The sequence below is a fragment of the Pollicipes pollicipes genome, unplaced genomic scaffold, assembly GCF_011947565.3.
Source record: "Pollicipes pollicipes isolate AB1234 unplaced genomic scaffold, Ppol_2.1 Scaffold_4295;HRSCAF=5057_pilon_pilon_pilon, whole genome shotgun sequence".
Taxonomy (NCBI): Eukaryota; Metazoa; Arthropoda; class Thecostraca; order Pollicipedomorpha; family Pollicipedidae; genus Pollicipes; species Pollicipes pollicipes.
This window is the reverse complement of record NW_023596461.1, coordinates 26,981,667-27,000,460: the sequence shown is the minus strand read 5'-3', so window position 1 is coordinate 27,000,460 and position 18,794 is coordinate 26,981,667. Positions and strand designations below refer to the sequence as shown.

Genomic DNA, 18,794 nt, shown 5'->3' with positions numbered 1-18,794 from the left:
CGTCGTGTAGTTACCGGCGGAGGCTTCGTTGACCTAGTTAGTCGGGTCGGCCGTCGGATGACCCTAATACAGTCCATCAGTTTGACTTTGACTCTGGCATTGTTTTCAATTATTGAACGCGGTCTGGAGCCTAGTTTTGCTGCACGCGAATGGCAGAAATCCTCACTTTCAGACATCCTATGCTGTTGTTTTTGTCTTTGAAATTGGAATCGCTAGCACAGGGGTTAAAAGGCAGAATTATGTCTCGAATGAGTTTATTCTGTCAGATTGCTGAAATTTACGACTGGTGTGATCGACTTCCTGTTGTTGAATGAGTTGGAACGAGGTAAACAAGCAATAAAGATTCGCCCGTTTTCGTCAAAACAAATCCGAACAAACTTCGCATTCTGATCGACGCATCAAAGCCCGAAAAGAACCCGTTCTTGGAACTGGAAGCGGCTTCTGTTCCGTTCATTTGTTCCTTATTGTGTGTTATTCGGTGCCAACGCCATTGCTGGTTGGTATACCGCAGCCTGCTATGTATGCGCCATGGGCCCGTGATAAATTTCATGCTGTCAGCTTTAGACAAACAGCTCGCTGACATTTGAATTAATAATAAATCCCCGTGACACCGTGATAAATGGTGGTGGAAGCCTCGCAACCGACACAGACTATATTGCCTTTTGGCCCCCAACCACTGTTTTCCCGTTCCATTCGTTTTATGGAAGCCTATTTCGTCACTCACCGGGTGAAGGCATGTTGTCAGCAATATTAGGACTGTCAAGCAAAGGTGTTTGATGGCAGTGCTGAGCGTCCAACAGTCCCTACTTGCTAATTTGTGCATGCATTCGACAGATGGCCTCTTCAGCAATTATGGCATCGCTGTCCCACCGCATTACCGTATTTACCCCGAAGACGCATGACCAGCCACTGTTAAAACTACGCTCTCAACTATGGCGAAAGTTTCATGTCCCGGAAAGCACGCGGATGTGGCACAGTTGCGTCCAGTCACCTCGCCTCCGAGAAATCGATTCTGAGATGACTGGCCGATATTGTCTTATTTTCCGGCCTCAGGTTTGGCAGCAGGAATCAAAGTTACGTGTTTTTGCGTGATGCACAAGTCGGAACTTTAAGTTCCAGGAGTGAATTTGTGGTGTAAGTGTATTTGGACCGTCTGTTAACGTTAGTTTGTTGAATAAATTCATGCATTAAGGAATCGTAGACTGTTTCCTGCCACAGCGCAGTAAGATGATCGGAGGATACTAGAGGACAACAAATATCCATGAACAACAAAGATCTTATGAAAGCGATAGAAAGTAATCGATATTAGGTATTATCTCCACTTACACAGATCTGTTTGGGTTTGCTCAGCCGGACGTAACGCTTTGATGTCTTGAAAGAATGTGGTGGAAGGAGATAACATGGCATGTCCGTAGTAGGTGCATGTTCGCGACAGGTTTGTGAGGCGTTGGCGCATAGAAACATCCAGCAGGATATATCTACGTACTGGACCTCGCGTTTGTGCAGAAGTGTGACTGTAATTTCCGGCATGAACCGGCCGTTTGATGAGCGTCCACAGCCTAAACGAAGGGATCCCGGGTCCGAACCTCAGTTGCTCCGCTATGACGCCCAAGTGCCAACGTGGTCGCCGCAGCCCCAGTGCTCCTTTCATGAGTGTGCGATGGCGTGCGTCTTGCAGCCATACAAATATAATGGCGGCATTTGCGTGTAGTGCATCCCACTCGAATTTATGCGGGAGCCAATTCGTCCACACGCCCTCTCCCAGAACTTCGAATGCGTTAGGCAGTCCATACTGGCACTAATCCTTGCCCTTTGGCTCCACATTTTCCCGGTTTCCTTTGCAGCACCCTTCTTCACCTTGACATTTAGCCCTTGGAATGAAATATCGTTTGCATTATCCACCACAGTCACAGCGCCTTCCGTACGTTTCAGAACGTTCACTTTCAGCTTCAGGCACCTTACCACTTATTTTTCTGGCCACCTTATTCTCTCCAGACACTCACTAACGAGGTATTTTATTTCTTGCTACATATATATATATATATATATATATATATATATGTATATATTTATATGTAAATGTACATAATGCGATGCATGCGAACATAGACCGTGTGTGAATATTTCGTGAACATACCGCGAGCTCTCTGGGAACTTAGCTGCACTTGCCAATGACTGCCGATGTGTCTCTCGAGGGCGCTGACCTCGTAAGCGGCAATTTTCCCACAAGGAACTTCTTTCCCAGTTGTGCATTGGTCGAACGCCCTCCGCGAGTAATGCTATCACATGGTATCTGGATTTCCGGAGAACGCTCCTGGACATGAAGCGTGTATTCTTTTCAAGAAGCGGGTTTTCTGATATAACTGGTCGAGGAATGCCTGGAAACGGCTTTCATTTCTGCCTGAGAACATCACCATCTCACAGAGAATTCGGAAACAAACCCGTCACAATTGTCAATCCATTGGCAATCCCCATAAAGCTGTGTACCAAATCGTACAACTATGATCGGCTCTGATCATCCAGGCCCGATGCAAAAAGGACGAGGTGTGTGTCAATATCTAGCCTTTGGCTCGTATGACAAGGCACTCTGGCCCCACCATTACTCGACATCTCTATGCCTCACAGCAATGTTATCAGAGGCCCCGCAGCCCTGTATCGTGACGTTATTATGCGTCCTACTCCCCGTATGGCAGAAGAAGCAGACTGTGCGCCATGTGGCAGTGCTGGCAGACGGTGTGTACGCCGTGTGGCAGAGAAGCGGACAGTGTGTGCGCAGTGTGGCAACAGATGCAGACCATCTTTACACCATGTGGTGAAAGAAGCAGGCGGTATGTACGCCGTGTGGCAGTGAAGCAGACGGTGTGTGCGCAGTGCGGCAGTAAAGTAGACGGTTTTACGCCGTGTGGCAGTAGTAGCATACGGTGTGTACGCTGTGTGGCAGTGAAGGAGACGGTCTGAACGCCGTGTGGCAGTGAAGCAGGCGGTGCGTACGCAGTGTGTTAGTAAAGGAAATGGTCTGTACGCCGTATGGCAGTGAAGCAGACGTGTGACAGTAGTAGCAACGGTGTGTACGACGTGTGGCACTAGTACCAGGCGGTGTGAACACCGTATGGCGGCGGAGCAGACGGCCTGTACTCCGTGTAGCAGTGAAGCAAACGGTGTGAACGCCGTGTAGCAGTGAAGCAGACGGCGTGTACGCCGTGTTGCACAGATGCCTTCTGACCGGTGTCGGAGTATTGCCCGAGGCCCTGTTCCTGCGTTGTAGTATTATCAGATGGCCTCTGTCCTGTGTTGCAACATTATGAGACCGCAACGTGACCTATGACGCAGTATCACTAGATGTTCTGCGTCCTGTGTTAGTATATTACCAGACGCCTTGCGCCTGTGCGTCTTTTAGCAGACGCCTTGCGTCCTGCATTGCTGCATTACCAGACGTGCCGCTCCACAGTATTACAAAACGCTGAACACGCGCATCTCCCTGGTGTACATCGAGACATGGTCGGCCGAAAACCAGGCGGACGTCAATTCGGCGGGCGAGATCCAGCCTGCCCTGCTCAGCTTCAAAGAGTACGGCAGCCGCAACCTCTACAAGATCACCCGGGACACTACCCATCTGATCACGTACGTGCCGGTCTGGACGACCGCAGCGGGCCGCGCGTGCTCCACGTGGCCACTTCGGACGTGCGCCTGCTGCGCGCCGGCCACGTGAACGGCACGGCCTTCAGCCGTGGCGCTAGGGTATTGGGAGATGTTCGAGGTGTCGTGCTTCATTGTCAGTCCTGAAGCAGACAGGATCCAGCCCATGTCGAGTGAAGTGGCTCTGGTCAACATCCTGGATGCCGTGCAGGGGCTTGGTTTAATAAATGTGCTCCCAGATGTAAGATGTACCTGCATCTGCATGCACCTTGATACATCATGAGGCGCACGTAAACGTTGGAGCATGAATATTTAGGACAGCGCTGCATACAATTTATGAATGAATAATAATTGTTTTCAGTTCGAGAGTCATCCAGGAGAAGCATCGAAGAATCCCACATTACTTTCTAAATTAACACAAAAATCGCGAGTCCATTGTTTAGTTTACTTTCTCCAGCTCTTTCTCGTCATCTGGAGTTTCTCTCCGTAAGCCTGACCGTGTAAAAACGGAGCTGTTTATTTGCTTTACGCCCGACTTCTCCTCTAAATTCGTTCCACCGGGATAATGGATGCTTCCCACGGAGCGGGGTCTGTTTTTACTGCTGCTGTGCTGAAACTAAAGGTACCTCTGAGCTGCCGACAGGCAATTGCATTAGCGCGGCGTGGCAGCCGCGCCGACTTCACCGCGTTCGAAACTCGAAACCGAAACTGGTCGATCAGTGAAGGAGGAATTCCACGTGCGTTTCGGGATTCGTCGTATTTTGTTGATTACCATGTCGCAGCGACTTTCTCATAAGATAGCCCATCAGTCAACGAGTCTCCACGCGATTAGTGCCAGAGGCCGAGCGCTGACAGATGGCTGCATCGAATAAACCATGACTTGGTATGTCTACTCCTAAGTATTACAAAGCCCTCTGCTGCATGCCTTTCTCCACAATAGGATCGTGTCATTGTGTACAAAATGTGTGCTTTATTTGAAAGCCAAGAGCGATTCCGACATTCTATTTGGAATGAAATAGTTTCTACTAGAGCAAAGCTGAGCTGCGTTGCAATAAGCTTGCTGGATCAGCATTTTGTGTATTTTGGAGGCAAAAGCCTGCAACTTAAACCCTCCTAGGAATGCATCAAAGTGTCTGGAACGCATCGGATTATGGATGTCGTAAGGTGAGATGCTACACTCGTGTGACGTATATGACTGTACGGTACTGTCGTTTATGTTTTATGGTATATCATTGCTTTTAGAATGACGTCACTGCGCGAATGACTATATCATAAAATTTATATTTCCCCGATAATTGTATGCCACTTTTCCGGGTTGGTAGTCCTTTTTCTGGATTGTGGTCCTGCTTCAATGACCTGCCCGAGTCTGAGTCGATAATTGCTCTCGCACCTACACCAGTCCTCAGTTCACTTAAGCATTGTGGGTATTGGGAAACCAGTCGGTATTGCTGTTTTATATTACACGGCATTCTCAACACAAAATATAGATGCCAGCATACATAGACACATATCATATATCAACACAGAATATATGCATATATATATATATATATATATATATATATATATATATACCCAGGAGAGTCGCTGCATTGGCCGGCACGGGTCGAACAACCAGGATATCAATTGGAGTACTCTTTCCGTAAGGTATTAGCAACTTTCAGATGCGATTGTACTTCTGAAGCCGTTTAAACGAAACGGTCTGGCAATGAATGCATCGTGAGCAATTCATACCAGCTGGCCAAAACTTTTGCGAGACCCGCAGCACGTCCTTGTCTCTAATCGTTGGAACGACCGCCGTCGATGCCGACTTTGGTTTCATTCGGCCGGTTTCATTGGTTTGGCGAGGCTCAAAGGGCATTTTGCCACATTCAGCGGTCGTCGTTGACGCGCCAGGTTCGCCGCCCGCGCCGCCTTTCAGCGCCGGCGCCGCGTCAGCAGGCGCGGATTCATCTATCCCGCCCCAATTATCTCGCTAATGCTGGGAAACGTAAACGCGTGTCCGCCACGCAGCTCCGGGGAATCGATCCACGAGTGGCGGCGGCCCCGCCCCCGCGGCCCGCTCTGCCGCTCCCTCTCTCTGCTCTGCCTCTCATACTCTGTATTGGTGCCTCGCTCCGACAGGCGATCTGTCGCGTCGTCGCTGCGCACCGATGCGTCGCTCTGCGTTCTCATAGGCTAACTCACTTGTGATAATTGGCTCTTTTTGTATGTTTATGTTTATGTATCTCTCTTTCGGACGTCTTTGGACCGACTTTGTCTATGATGTCCCTAGTTTCCTCTGGGCCTCTTCGCTTCCCCCTCTGTTTCACTCACCGCCACGTTCCCCGCCCTCCTCTCACAGTTCACACCCCACGATTCAAAAATTGGGATGGGGCGTAAATCGCAAGCGTGAAGTTTTTGGAGGCACTTCCTTCAGCACCACGTCCATTGGCACGTTTCCAACTTCCTTAAGCTTGGTGGAGTTGCCCTCCCCTATGGCCGGGCCATGTTCTCACAAGTCTCGCTCATGTCCATCCTGACGTTTCCAGAGGCGCCCGCTTCAACTACGGCAAGACGGGCATGGCTGTGCCCAGGCAGATATGCAACGACAACTCGTACGGCGTCACGGTCGACAGTAACGTGTACGAGCCGCACGTGACGGCCAGCACCATGGCTCACGTTCTCGGTCACGTGATCGGCATGGCGCACGATGACCGTAAGTCGGGCAAATCCGTGCGTAGTGGTGATTGAGCTGAGGGGAGGGACAAAACGCGACATGTCGAACTACCCGTCTTGTCTCTCGCGCAGTTTGTTGGGCACGTTTTTACTGCGGATGTGAACGGCGGGGGGTATACATGAAATATATTTTCTAACAGTGCTTTCCTCTCACTTCCCAGCTGTCGAAAGGCCTGCTTGTATAATCCCTTTCAGACGCGCCCGGGGCGGGGGGCAGATGACTTTCCCTACGGTTTTTCAAGTACAGGTCAAAAATGCCTCCTTACAGCAACACGAAATTTTCAGTACCCGTTTATCTATCAATTTGGCATCCCTTGTGCAAATTTGAAGCCATGATTTACAAAGATCGTTGACTTAGATCAGATCAAAGAGGTCAACCTCTTAAAATTTTGACCACACCTTACTTTGTTGTGCATCATTCGTCGTCGATCAAACTTGCTATGGTAATGGAACATGATGGTACTTACAATTTTCATACTTCAGATTTTCGGAAAATGTGAGTTCAGTGACCTCTAGTCAGGTCAACATTAGCTATTTCTTTAAATGGTGCGAGTTTGTACTATTTGTGTGCAGTTTTAGTGTTTGCATATGAGGAAGAGAGCACTATATCAGGAAAAGAGCACTAACTCACGTGCACAACCATCATATGGCCATAGAGAACATGGCCTTGTCCCAGGTAATGACCTATCTCTATGGGTACAGTCTGCAAAACTCTTGCACTGAGCTCAAAATAAGCAGTTTCGCACGGTAATTTGGAGGCAGAATTCGAATACTTGGCTGAAAACATGTTGTGATATCATTCTAATGAAAGATGATGTTATAATAGGTCATATGAGGACATGCAAGGTCGTATGAGGTCATCCAATGCTTATGAACTATGTTGCCAGTAGCGAGGAAGCTAAACAAGCGAGTGCGACGCATGTAGCCACCTCATTATTGTGCTTGTGAAGCCAACGACTTCTCATTTCATGTGCCAACCATGTTCTCAGTCTTTTACAAATACATTGCTAAGCGTCGAAGGGACTATGTATAACGTAGACGACAGCTATGCGATCTTGAGTACCTGCAGATATTTCATACACTGTTTCTGACCGCAGAAAAGCATTGTACTAGCAACGTAGAACCCGTTAGCACTTCAATTTTTTAGATTTGGATACCTTATCAGTTTGATCTAAATTGACATCAGATAACCTCAAGGGTACCCGAAAATAGTGTGTTTGTGTCTGGAATACTTCTTCCATATCTGCATCCAGTAAAACAAAACTTGGTCAGAAGTACGTTGTGAATGCAACTATCGCTTTTGCAGGCTACTGGTACATCAATTTTGGACGGCGACTTGGTCTGACCTAACCCATGTGAAGGAACAGAAACGGTCAGAATGAATTCCCGGGAGTCTTAACATTTGTTCTTGTGCCTTTAAAATCCTACATCCCTATGTATCACGTCTTCACGCGTTGGCATAGGCCCAAACTGCATCTATCGGAACGACCGTTTTTGACCGTCATGATCTCTGGTGACCTCACTTTTAACCTGAGGTAAAGTAATTTGTTGGAAATTCTTCATGATTTGACGATATCTTCAAAAACGCCATTATTGTTTTTTTGATACGGCGTCTGAAAGTTATAGATTCAAGTGGGGGCGGTCAACTTAACCCCGGCCGACCGCGGTTGTCTTTCACCCCGGGCCAGCCGCCGGTTAAGGGCGTTAAAATTTCTGAGCAGCTTTCTTTATCATCAGAGAACATCATATACCGGCAACAACAATAACAAAAACGGCAAACAGAACACCTTCCTAAAGTCTTAACCAGAAGAGCATCATTTTCTCCGTACCAGCTGGGTTGGTCGTGCAGGCCCCCATACACGTCCTTGGTCAGCGCTGGCGTGGGGGGGGGGGGGGCTCGAACGCCCCGGCCCCGTCCGGTGCCCGCCCCACGCCCGGAGGGAGCAGTGTCCGCAGGGAGCGCCGGGAAGCAGGTCCATCGACCGGCGCTGGCACCATTGTCATTCGTCACGCCGTCCGGTAGGGCGTCGCCAGATTGTGCCCGCCACCCGGCGCGCGCCGGCCCGGCCCAATTAAAACGACACGTCGTTTTCGACGGCATCGATCAAACGGAGGAGCAACGTTGGCCCCCAGGCCGGGCGCTTATGTAATATTTACTGGTGGCGCACCCAGTTGGCGACTGGGCGCTGCCGGCGCCCCCCCCCCCTCCCCTCCCCTGCATCTCTGGTCTTTGGAGGCGCCCGGGGCTGCCCATCCCCACCCCAACCCGCTCCCCCCCCCCCCGCCCCCTGCTAGCCGAAATGGACATCTAGCATTGTGACGCATTGGGATGCCGCCGTCGGCAAAGTTGCCCTTGTTATCGGACTTCTGCGTGATAATAACTGGATTGTCGTCTCCCAGTCTCCCCTGCCGCGCATCGCTCCAGAAAGGTTGCATGTTTGCCGATGTCGTTAGTGAGAGCAGGGGAGAGGGTGCTGTCGTCCGCCGTGGGCGACGATTTGTCCGCTTCGTCACTGTCGAGCCGCCATTTCTTGCCAGTTGTGCTGGAAAAGTTGCCGGTCAGTTGTGGTGTGGCAACCATTTTTCTCTTCTCCTTAGCATTGCTACGAATGCAATGGGTGGCGGTTACCACAGAGCACATGCTACACACAGCATTTTTATTCCGCACTAAAAAAAATACGTCCAATCAGTGCCACTTCAGCTCAACAGATAACGCTGCCGGCCTTTTTGCCAGCTGGAATCGCAGATCTTTTCCCCCGCGGTCTGCGAGGTTGACCCTGTTCGGTCAGTTCCCAGCTAACCGCTCTGCAGACGTGGCTATTTTTCTGCGACACGAACCCAGAGCTAATGGACGAGTCCCCGTGTTATCCGCTCGGCGACTGGGGGAGCCAGTGGTGATGCTTTGCGCAGCCAACGCTGTGGCGGTACCAAATCGAACTGGGACAGATTTGTACTGCCTGGTGTAGTGTTGATACAAGCGGCAGCCTCGCTCGCGCCACTCCTTTTCGCGGGGTAAAGGATAAAAATATGTCTTTCAAGTATTCTATTTTATGATGCGGACCCACATGTGGGCGGGCCCCACACCCCTCCTGCTCAGGCTGCCGTCCGTTCCAGGCGAGGGCTGCACCTGCTCCGACTGGCACGGCTGCATCATGTCGGCCAACATCGTCGGCAAGGACAACGTGCAGCCGTACAAGTTCTCGCAGTGCTCGCGCGAGGATTATCTCAAGGAGCTGCGGCGCATGCACGGCGTCTGCCTCCTCAACAGGCCCAACGAGGTGAGGCGGGCGCAAGCGGAACGTTTCCATACATAGCGAAAGGTTTTATGCAGCGTGAGTGATTCCATGGTAAAGTGGGCTCAGAGGAAGGTTATGTAATTGTTATGAAAAGAAGATGAGCTTGCGGTTACGAGCGAGGTCAGCCGTCACACATCTGGCCTTAAGTTTACAGCTGTGACAGGCCAGCCTAGTCTGGCCTCTCACGTTTTCACGTCCCAACGGCAGTTACATATGTAGATCCATGCGAATTGTAGTGATAATTAGCACTATAAAAATATTGTGCCGCAATGCTTACAAAGCATGTTCATGCAAGTTGTTTGATCAGCGTAGTACTTTTGCTGCATAGGAATATGACGGTAATGAAGCATCTCGAGTTTAAACAAAAACAACATGGACTGAAAGCAGGACAACGGGGTATCAGCAAAGTTTCAGTGAGAAAACAACGAGCAGCCGTCTTAGCACAACTGCACGTCCCCACGTCCAGCATGTCAGGCCCACTCGAGAGCAAATTATTCATAGCTTTTGGGTGTGTTTAAAGAATTGGGTCAGACTAGGGTAATCGGAAACGATGAAGTCTTTAAACCGCCTGAGTGGCAAGGGTGCATGCATGGTCTTTCCGTCTAAGCTGTATGTTTATGCATGCATGTATACTCCACCTATATATATATATATATATATATATATATATATATATATATATATATATGTGTGTGTGTGTGTGTGTGTGTGTGTGTGTGTGTGTGTGTGTGTGTGTGTGTGTGTGTGTGTGTATAACATAACTATTTATATCCTTACTCGCCGGACCACGCTGAACAGCAGTTGTATGCACTGTGCACGACCTTCCTTAAGAAGCTGGGATTTTCCTAGGGTCGTTTCACGGCATTTTGGCCCGCGATCTCCAGTCCCTTTGAATCACTGCGGCAGGAAAACAACAGCGTTCCTATGCACCTGCTTTCGGTTATGAACGGCGCCCTGATGCTGTCGGAATATGCAAAACAATGCCTCAGAACGGGTAGGATATTCCAAATCAATAGCCTAGAATGTGGCGCGTGGCATGGGGAAAGAAAAAGGCTTGGACCGCGCTGGGCCAGGGCTTGGAGGATGGCAGCAACGCAATTCCTTCAGCCTTCATCTTAAATGAACGCCTTCCTCGAAAGCTCGATGCTTGCGTATATAATAGATTAAGCTATGGCGTGTAAATATATGTATAGAATGAGAGAGGGAGAACAGGAGGGAGAGAGAGAGAGAGAGAGAGAGAGATTTATATATATATATATATATATATATATATATATATATATATATATATATATATATATATATGTGTATGTATACTATGCGCGTCTAACTAGTCCCTTTGTCTCTTTGTAAACACCTACATAGATGTCGATGTTCTGCACTTGAACCTGTCTTCCTCCTGCAGCCTCCTAAAACGGGCTCCTTCTTCCTCCACACAGTACCTGAACCCACCACCTAAAGAACATCGGGAGATGCCCCACCGACTTATGTGGATGGACCGGACACAGCCAGTTTGTCGGCTCACCGACGCAGCGGACTGCGCACAGGTGGTTTGGTTCCCAACGTTGCAGGGACGTTCCACATTTAAAGATATTGAGGCAAGCATCAGATATAATAGAGTAAGGTGATGTGTAACTATAGGCATATTTCAAATGAAAAACCGCTCCAGAAAACACAAATACTCTACTTAGCGTGCACCCTCGTCAATTCATCATTGTTTGATACTGTCATCGTACCTTGCACAACATTGATTGGGAGTCAATGGACGGCCGTTATATCTGGAAATCGTGCTCACAAACGCCATATATGGGCGAACTGACAATTGCAATTTGTTTAGCCTTAATCGCCGAATGGCCCATAGAATGGCAGGATTTGAATGACGCTATTGTGGCGTTTTGGTCTTAAGAAGGGCTGGGATGCGATCAGCATCGAATGATCTTCAAGATGGCCATTTCAGTTCAAAACTCCATACGGATGCGGAACGCTCCTTTAAGAGGGAGGAGAGAAGGGAATTAAAAACTACGTGGTAGTATCTCTGTGGAAAACACCAAAAGAAGACTTTGATGCCATCTAAACTGAGCTTCGGTCCCCTCCAACGAAGCCTCAAGCTCCGCCTGGCCATTGCAGGCTATAGCAGGGGCGTACAGGCCATTGTCGTGGGACGCTCTATAGAACGCACAATAGACATTCTCGAACAGCAGCTTCGCTAATACGTCAAACCACAGCAATTACACACGAATATTGCCACAGGCTTCTGGAACAGGCTGCGGTTGGCGGGGCAGCCCAGGGGTGGTAAAACCTGCCGACTTGGCGGATAAGGTCGGCGACAAAAACGCACATATTCACGCGAAGCTTGGTGCCAAAAATGTTTTTAGGCAGCAAGTTTTGTTGACAGCCAAGACGAAAAAAATACACACGCTCTGTAAAACGTATCGTGAAGTCTCCATACATAAATATTATGCCTACATGGTAATAAATTCCGTCACACAACACAAGCAGACGTTTCTGTAACAACTCTTTACCGTACTCCACGGCACCCTGGTATCTTTTCTAGGTTTCGTTCCAACCCGGCGACAAAAATTTCCTACGATTTTTAGTTGGTCGCCTGACTCGGTGGCCGGTCGGCGACAAATCAGTGTATTTCCAATGGCCCGGCCGGTCGGCCGATTCGCTGTTTTTAACAGCCGACTCTCAGTGTCCTAAACTAGACAGCATAAAGCACTGAAAAAGGTCTAGATATGGGGATTCATCTGGCCGCAACGGCGTGTTTCAATTGCTGCGATGCAACTTACATGAGGTGGGCGGTGACTTTCAATGCAGTCCAACTTTGCAAGTGGCATTCGCACTGCAGTGACAGCTCAGGGTGAGTCGGCAGGATGATCCGATCAAGGCAGGCGTTGACCTGTGATTATTCAAACCGCCTTTCCAAGACACCGAAAAGGCTGTTGACTCACTGAAGAAATCATAGGCGACCAGTCTTCCTCCCCTTCAATGAGCCGTGGATTTGATGTCGAAGCCTGGTGGCACTTACCATGGAGGAGAATAACAGCAGGTGATAATAGTTCTGAAGCACAAATTTGTGCCATTTTTGTGTTTGTCCTCACTCAGCATGGTTATCAGTCGCATAGATCTTCAAATCAGGGGCATTCCTACGTCTTATTCAGTCCGGGGCTCTACCCCCACCCCCCCCCCCCCACCCCTCTAAGCGTGAAGAAGTGTGCTAATCTGAGAGGCAATCATATTTTGTGGGTACAGTGCATACTTTTTTCACTTCTCCCTAACCTATTTTCAAAACTATGCCCCTGCTTGAAATGCAATTATGTCATCAATGCTTTGATAGCTTTAAAGCAATTATTCACAGTTCAAACTTTTGCTCACATGAATCTTGGTTGCTGGAAATTTATATGATACCCAATGACGTAGGCCATGGGAAGATGATGAAAGTGAGAATTGGAATGGTGTAGGAATGATATGCAATGAGAACGGTGGGGGTGGGGGTACAGATTTCATTGCCACCTCCCCTTCACCAAAGTTTTACTTTAAATAGCATGATGTTTTATGGTATTATGGTCCAACTGTCCTATGGGGCCAGTGAAAGGTTGTCATTTGGTTGTCTCTGAGAACAATGTTGGCTATTTCCTGATGATAACACCCCTGCTGTAACAGGAAAGCTCTGGAGTCATTCATTCTGCACTGCTCATTCATGTGCACATCTTCTTTGCATTTGTGAGCATAGCATTGCGTGGATGCAAATATGGTATGTATCATCACGGGTTTTGCTTACACTGAATTGTAAATTTGTCCTGATGGAACCATTAGTATAATCAATGTATGCATTTAAGTGGAGGCTGTGAAGGCAGACGGCCTACCTTATATGCAGCCTACAATGACAGTAGAAATCAACGTAGTTTGTGTGGTAGTGGCATAATGACAGTAGTGCCAATGTTTTATGCATGATTGGACGGAGATAGCAACCCATGAATCATGATCAATAAATTAAGTCCGGAGAAGAGGGTTTTGTGTAAAAGTTAGTTTTTTTCTTCATATCTTTCTGGTGCGGACACAATTAATTTCTAAGGAAAGGCGCGCCGATCGGCTATAAATTATACATAAGTTATGCGACACCAAATTGAGCAGGAGGGGCACCAAGGTACAAGGACACAATTATAATTATATCTCGCGACTTATCTCACACTCATCAACACGATATTCGGCAAATTACTTCATGGGGATGAATCGCGAAGGACGTTGCATTAAATAGCAAACACTCCGCATCTCAAAATTCAAGCGGACCTTTGATACGTGTCTTAATGTCTATTATATGTAGATGTATAGATATGTCCCTTATATAACACGTAACTCTCCCCTCCCTCTCTCTCTCTCTCTCTCTCTCCTCTCGCTCTCTCTCTCTCTTCTGCGTAAGTAGAGAGGGGAGCGGCGAGTAGCTCGACGAGATCGAGCGCTCTATAGCTCTCTAGCTATAGTCGAGCTTATCTCTAATCTATCCCTCCTCTCTATCTCTCTCTCTCTCTCTATCTCTCTCTCTCTCTCTCTCTCTCTACTCTCTCATCTCTCTCTCTCCTCTCTCTATCCTATCTCTCTCTCTCTCTCTCTTTAGCGCTAAAACTGGTGCACATGGCCTCACTACGCCCTTTACCCGTTGCCGTTAATGGTAAGTTCTTTGTGCAGCAGTTAGTTGAACTGTTTGTCTTCTAAGTGGCACATGTCAACACAGACTCACACGAAGAAAACCCATAGACTTTTTGAGCAGGTCTCTGAGCGGCCGGCATTGCTGATATATAGTCCTGCCAACAGTTTAGTGGTTCATCTTCCCGTTGTCGCTTGTCAGACGAAAGTTGCAGCGAGTTTGTGCAGGGCACAGCTGTCTAGACTGGCGGGAAAGGCGCCTAGCGCAGCACCGTTGACCGCACAGTAGCGTCAAAATGCTGGAAATGCTGTTTTCCATTGGATCTTGGAGCCCCAACTGAAGTCATTTGCCAGACTTGCTGACGTAGTGTCAGCCCTCCTTACGAGATTTTATGGGTCATCGTGATGTTGGTTGCATAGTCATCATCTGGTTGGCATAGCGTTGCAGAAGTACTAGTGGTAACAAAAGTTTTAGCGAGACTCTGATGCACACCACTTCCTCAGTGAGCCTGTGCATTATTTGTATGCCAGCATGTGTCCCCCACCACTTTCCCCAACGCCTTCGGCTCCGGTGCTTTCCGCGGGTGCCTGCCCATTTGTCTGGCTGTTCCGACACCACAGCGCCGACTCGGTGCTCCATTCGCACCCTCCACCACTGCCACCCACACAACAGTCGCCGCCGTCACCCAGTCGGCCGGCCGCCGTATCAGCAGCCATTGTGGCGCCGCCAGCCCCGGACGCCGGATTCAAGGAAGTCCCCACCGTCATTAATTATTCGCTAATTCTGAAATAGATTGCACGTCGCTGGCCATCGGGCAGGCCGTGTGTCGGGCGGGGGTCTGGGGGCAGGGCATTTGTCGGCCGTATTTGTGAAATATGCACGCGCCGGCGGGGCGGCGCGACAGCATTCCGATGCCCGCGCAGGTGCAGACCCGCTCGCCGCAGTCACCGGCCGGCCCGTCGCTGCGCGCGAGGAGCATTGTTCGCAGAATGTGCTTTATGACGCCGTGGAGAGTGGATTCGATTTGCGCGCGGTGTCGGCTCCTTGAGGTGCCGGCGGCGGCGGACAAGCGCAGCGTGGCTGATTCGGAGCTGGTGCCCGCATACGAGGCGGAGAGGCGGAGGGAGATCATTTGCAGGAATGAAGCGCGGTGTTGATTACATCGCCTCGCGGGCTCGGGTGGTAACTCGACTTCTAAACTTAGGCCGACCTCCGAGACCAAGACGTGGATGATTAGAAAAGGCTGTACGCGTCCAAAATGGGATGAGCGCGTCACGGAATTATCACCGTTCAGCTGCTTTGGCGATGTGACGTGTTACACCGTGGGCATCTGTTCTGGCGATGTGACATGTTACGCCGCGGGCATCTGTTCTGGCGACGTGACAAGTTACGCCGCGGGCGTCTGTTCTGGCGATAGTGACATGTTTCGCCGTGGGCATCTGTTCTGGCGATGTGACACGTTACACCGTTCAGTTGCTCTGGCGATGTGACATGTTACGCCGCGGGCGTCTGTTCTGGCGATGTGACATGTTACGCCGCGGACGCATCCATACGTTCTCTGGCGATTTGACATGTCACGTCACGAGCGCCTTTCCACGTTTTCTGGCTATGTGACATGTTTTGCTTCGAGCGCCTTCACGCGTTCTCTGCAGAGACCGTGCGAAAGCGTCTGCGACACCCACACAGATGGCGCTCTTCCCACCAGACCGCCGTTGTGCGGTGGGGCTAAAAGCTGCGCAAATGGAGAAGCTCATACTGTGGGTGCTTAGAAAAGTGGGATCAAACATGGTCGTGTCGAAAGATGTTCCTTCTGGTCATTTTAACGTTCTACCTCGCCAGCTGCAGTCGTCGTGACACCTCTGCGTAAAAGCCGAAAGTCCAACGGACGTCAGGAAGCGTAGCAAGAGCTCGGCCGATTTAACACTCAACATGGCAGAGCATGAGTTCAAGCACTGTGGTGCTCGCGAGAAGCACATTTATAGCACTGTCATGAGATGCCCAGGTATTCTCATAGGTCTTCCAAACGGCGGAGACGTTTGTGGCTGTGCGTACCCAGATGATGATTGTGACTTTCGGACGTCTCGGCTTCAAATACTGTTTCACATCCAGCTGTACGTATTCGTTCAGAGCATTGATTAACCAGTCTGTTCCTACCCCCGCTGGTGTGTACAAGTGCATGGCAACGCCTAGCACTTGGCGCATAATACTGTCGGCAATCGTGGCCCGTAGAGTGCTCCGACAATGACGCCCTAAAACAAATTTAGGCTTTGAATTACATTGATTTCGCATGCTCACCTCCTGTCTTAGTTTGGTTGAATAGGTCAACCAGTCTTGTGGTTAAAGACCTGTCAGCATTTAAGTCCTTTCGTGTCCTTCGCTGGACGTAGTACCTGGTGCAGATGGAAGTGCGAGCGCATAGAGGTCGCAGAGCAGGGTTTCACGTCTTCACCATCTGCTCTGATTGCCGAGATGCGACGGCATTCCTTCACAACACCTCAAAACAGACGGTTCCCAGACTTGTGTGCGTTACCGCGAGGTGGTCTGCCCAGACCGGCCAACACTCCGCTCAGTATGCCAGTCCGTGGCCTGCCCTGACGGCATTAGCTTTCCTCGTGTCGCCGCGACACCGGGTGATCATCGGGACCCAAACTCCCGATGTCAGAGTCTCAACTTCAGCTTTTCAGCGGTTGGAAAATGTTAACTTTTCCACGTCGATCCAGTGCGGAAGGTAGAATGGCGTTTGTTTTGTACTGCAGCAGTATGAGCTAGCCTTGTGTCGATGCGACGCTGGGTCACCGAGACATGCACCCTGTGTCGACCTCTGATCTTCAGCTTTTCTGCTGGCTGGAACGTCAACTTTTCCTCGGTAATCGGATGGAGAAGGTGAGGCCGCGGCAATGCTGCAATGTTTCAGGGAAACCAGTCTGGTCAGTCAGTATACACGCAAATGCCCAACAGCAACACAAATTTTGAAAACCGCTTCTTGCTGCTGGAGGTAAACTGCGTGAAACTGTGAACAAACTACCATGGCTGTAAAGACATCGACGTTTAGGAAGCGTGATGCAGGGATCCAAACCGTGGAGGGCCACTCAAACTGGAAATTTGCTCACAGCCCAAATAGCACCCATTGGGCCTGTGTCGCTGCTTGTAACAATGTCCATGTCATGGTCAGAAATCGTCAGAATAGGTCTAGAGCAAAGCTGAAAGAAGAGGTGATGCGAGAGACTCTTGCTGAGCAGAGAGCTGCATCCGAACAACCTCCATGTCACGTTTAGTATTTTGGAATGCTTGCTTGCCGCACATTGTTCTCATGAACGTTTGTCGTGGAACAGTCTCTTTTTGGCGAGTTGGTCAGTTCTATGCGTTCTTGCAATCAGTACGATACAAAACATTGCATACAATGAATGAAGGATACGGCGTTTCGCGGCACCATGACGTATATTTTCAACGGAAATTCCTGTCCCTTTCAGCCTGACGACATTCTCGATAGGGTCGACTCTCGCCGTTCGGCAAAGTGGCTCCGTAAGCCTTCATTTCGGGCAGTCATAACCTTTACGTTCATATTCCCGAGTGGCCTATTGCAAAGACGCTCTTGAACTTCACATTGATTCATAGGTGTCTGAAGTGCAATGTTTGCGCCTCACTTCACCAGCATAGAACAAGAATATTTTTACCCAGACAGTTCAGTAATTAGATTGTTCAGATCTTAGTAATCCGTACAAATATAACCTTGGATGTTACATACATTTCCGTGTTGCCTAATTTTGAGTGCGAAATTTGATATTTCAGAGTACGGGTATTGTGGTCTGGCTCTCCCTCGTGAAGACCCAGCCCAATACCGCGTAGGCCCAGACAATTATTGCGGGGACCCAGCCCAACTTTAGTGGAGGGGGCCCGGACCAGCATAGGGGAAGGGGGCATAACCCCCAAAGAGATGTTAAGTTCCACCCCTGCTTGTGACCATGATCTGTGACGTCTTTCCCGAAGTTAAGACGGGGATGTTTTGCTCAAACTTGAAAATACTACTTATTAATTAGAGTTAATGCACTTAAAAGAGGTTTCTAAAATGTTTTGATATAACCACTCTGAGGTGCATGCATACCTTTCTAGTTCGTTTTTCAATGTCAGACCGTTCACGGTCAAGGGAGATCAAATTTTGACCCATATGACCAAATTTGACCTTCTGAAGGTTACGCGAGTCAAACATCAAAGGCCAGCATCTCACCGCATGGGCCGAAAGGGCCCATGCAACAGCGGTCGTCATCCCTCTGACATGACAAGATATTTTACAGAGCAGGCCTGTCGGTGTTCACCAGTATCAGTCTGATAGTTCCAATGAACTATTCGGCACCGCTTTCCGCATTGTCGCAGTATCTTGTTTCTCGGTATACCAAGATGGGTCTATAAGGTATTTAAATGTACCCTATTCGCTGACTTGGCTCGTCAAGGTTACATCCACCATTGTTCGGTTACACCTACCTGATCGCTGGTACAGT

At 49.2% G+C, this 18,794-nt stretch overlaps 1 protein-coding gene across 1 annotated transcript in view; it reads left to right on the top strand.

The window, feature by feature from the left end:
* mmd (disintegrin and metalloproteinase domain-containing protein mind-meld) overlaps nt 1-18,794 on the top strand; it is a 111,593-nt gene that overhangs the window by 46,484 nt on the left and 46,315 nt on the right. Inside the window, exons 10-12 of the mRNA XM_037220420.1 lie at nt 3,449-3,621; nt 6,168-6,334; nt 9,469-9,632. Coding sequence (XP_037076315.1) covers nt 3,449-3,621; nt 6,168-6,334; nt 9,469-9,632 — 504 coding nt within the window. The remainder of the gene's footprint in view (nt 1-3,448; nt 3,622-6,167; nt 6,335-9,468; nt 9,633-18,794) is intronic.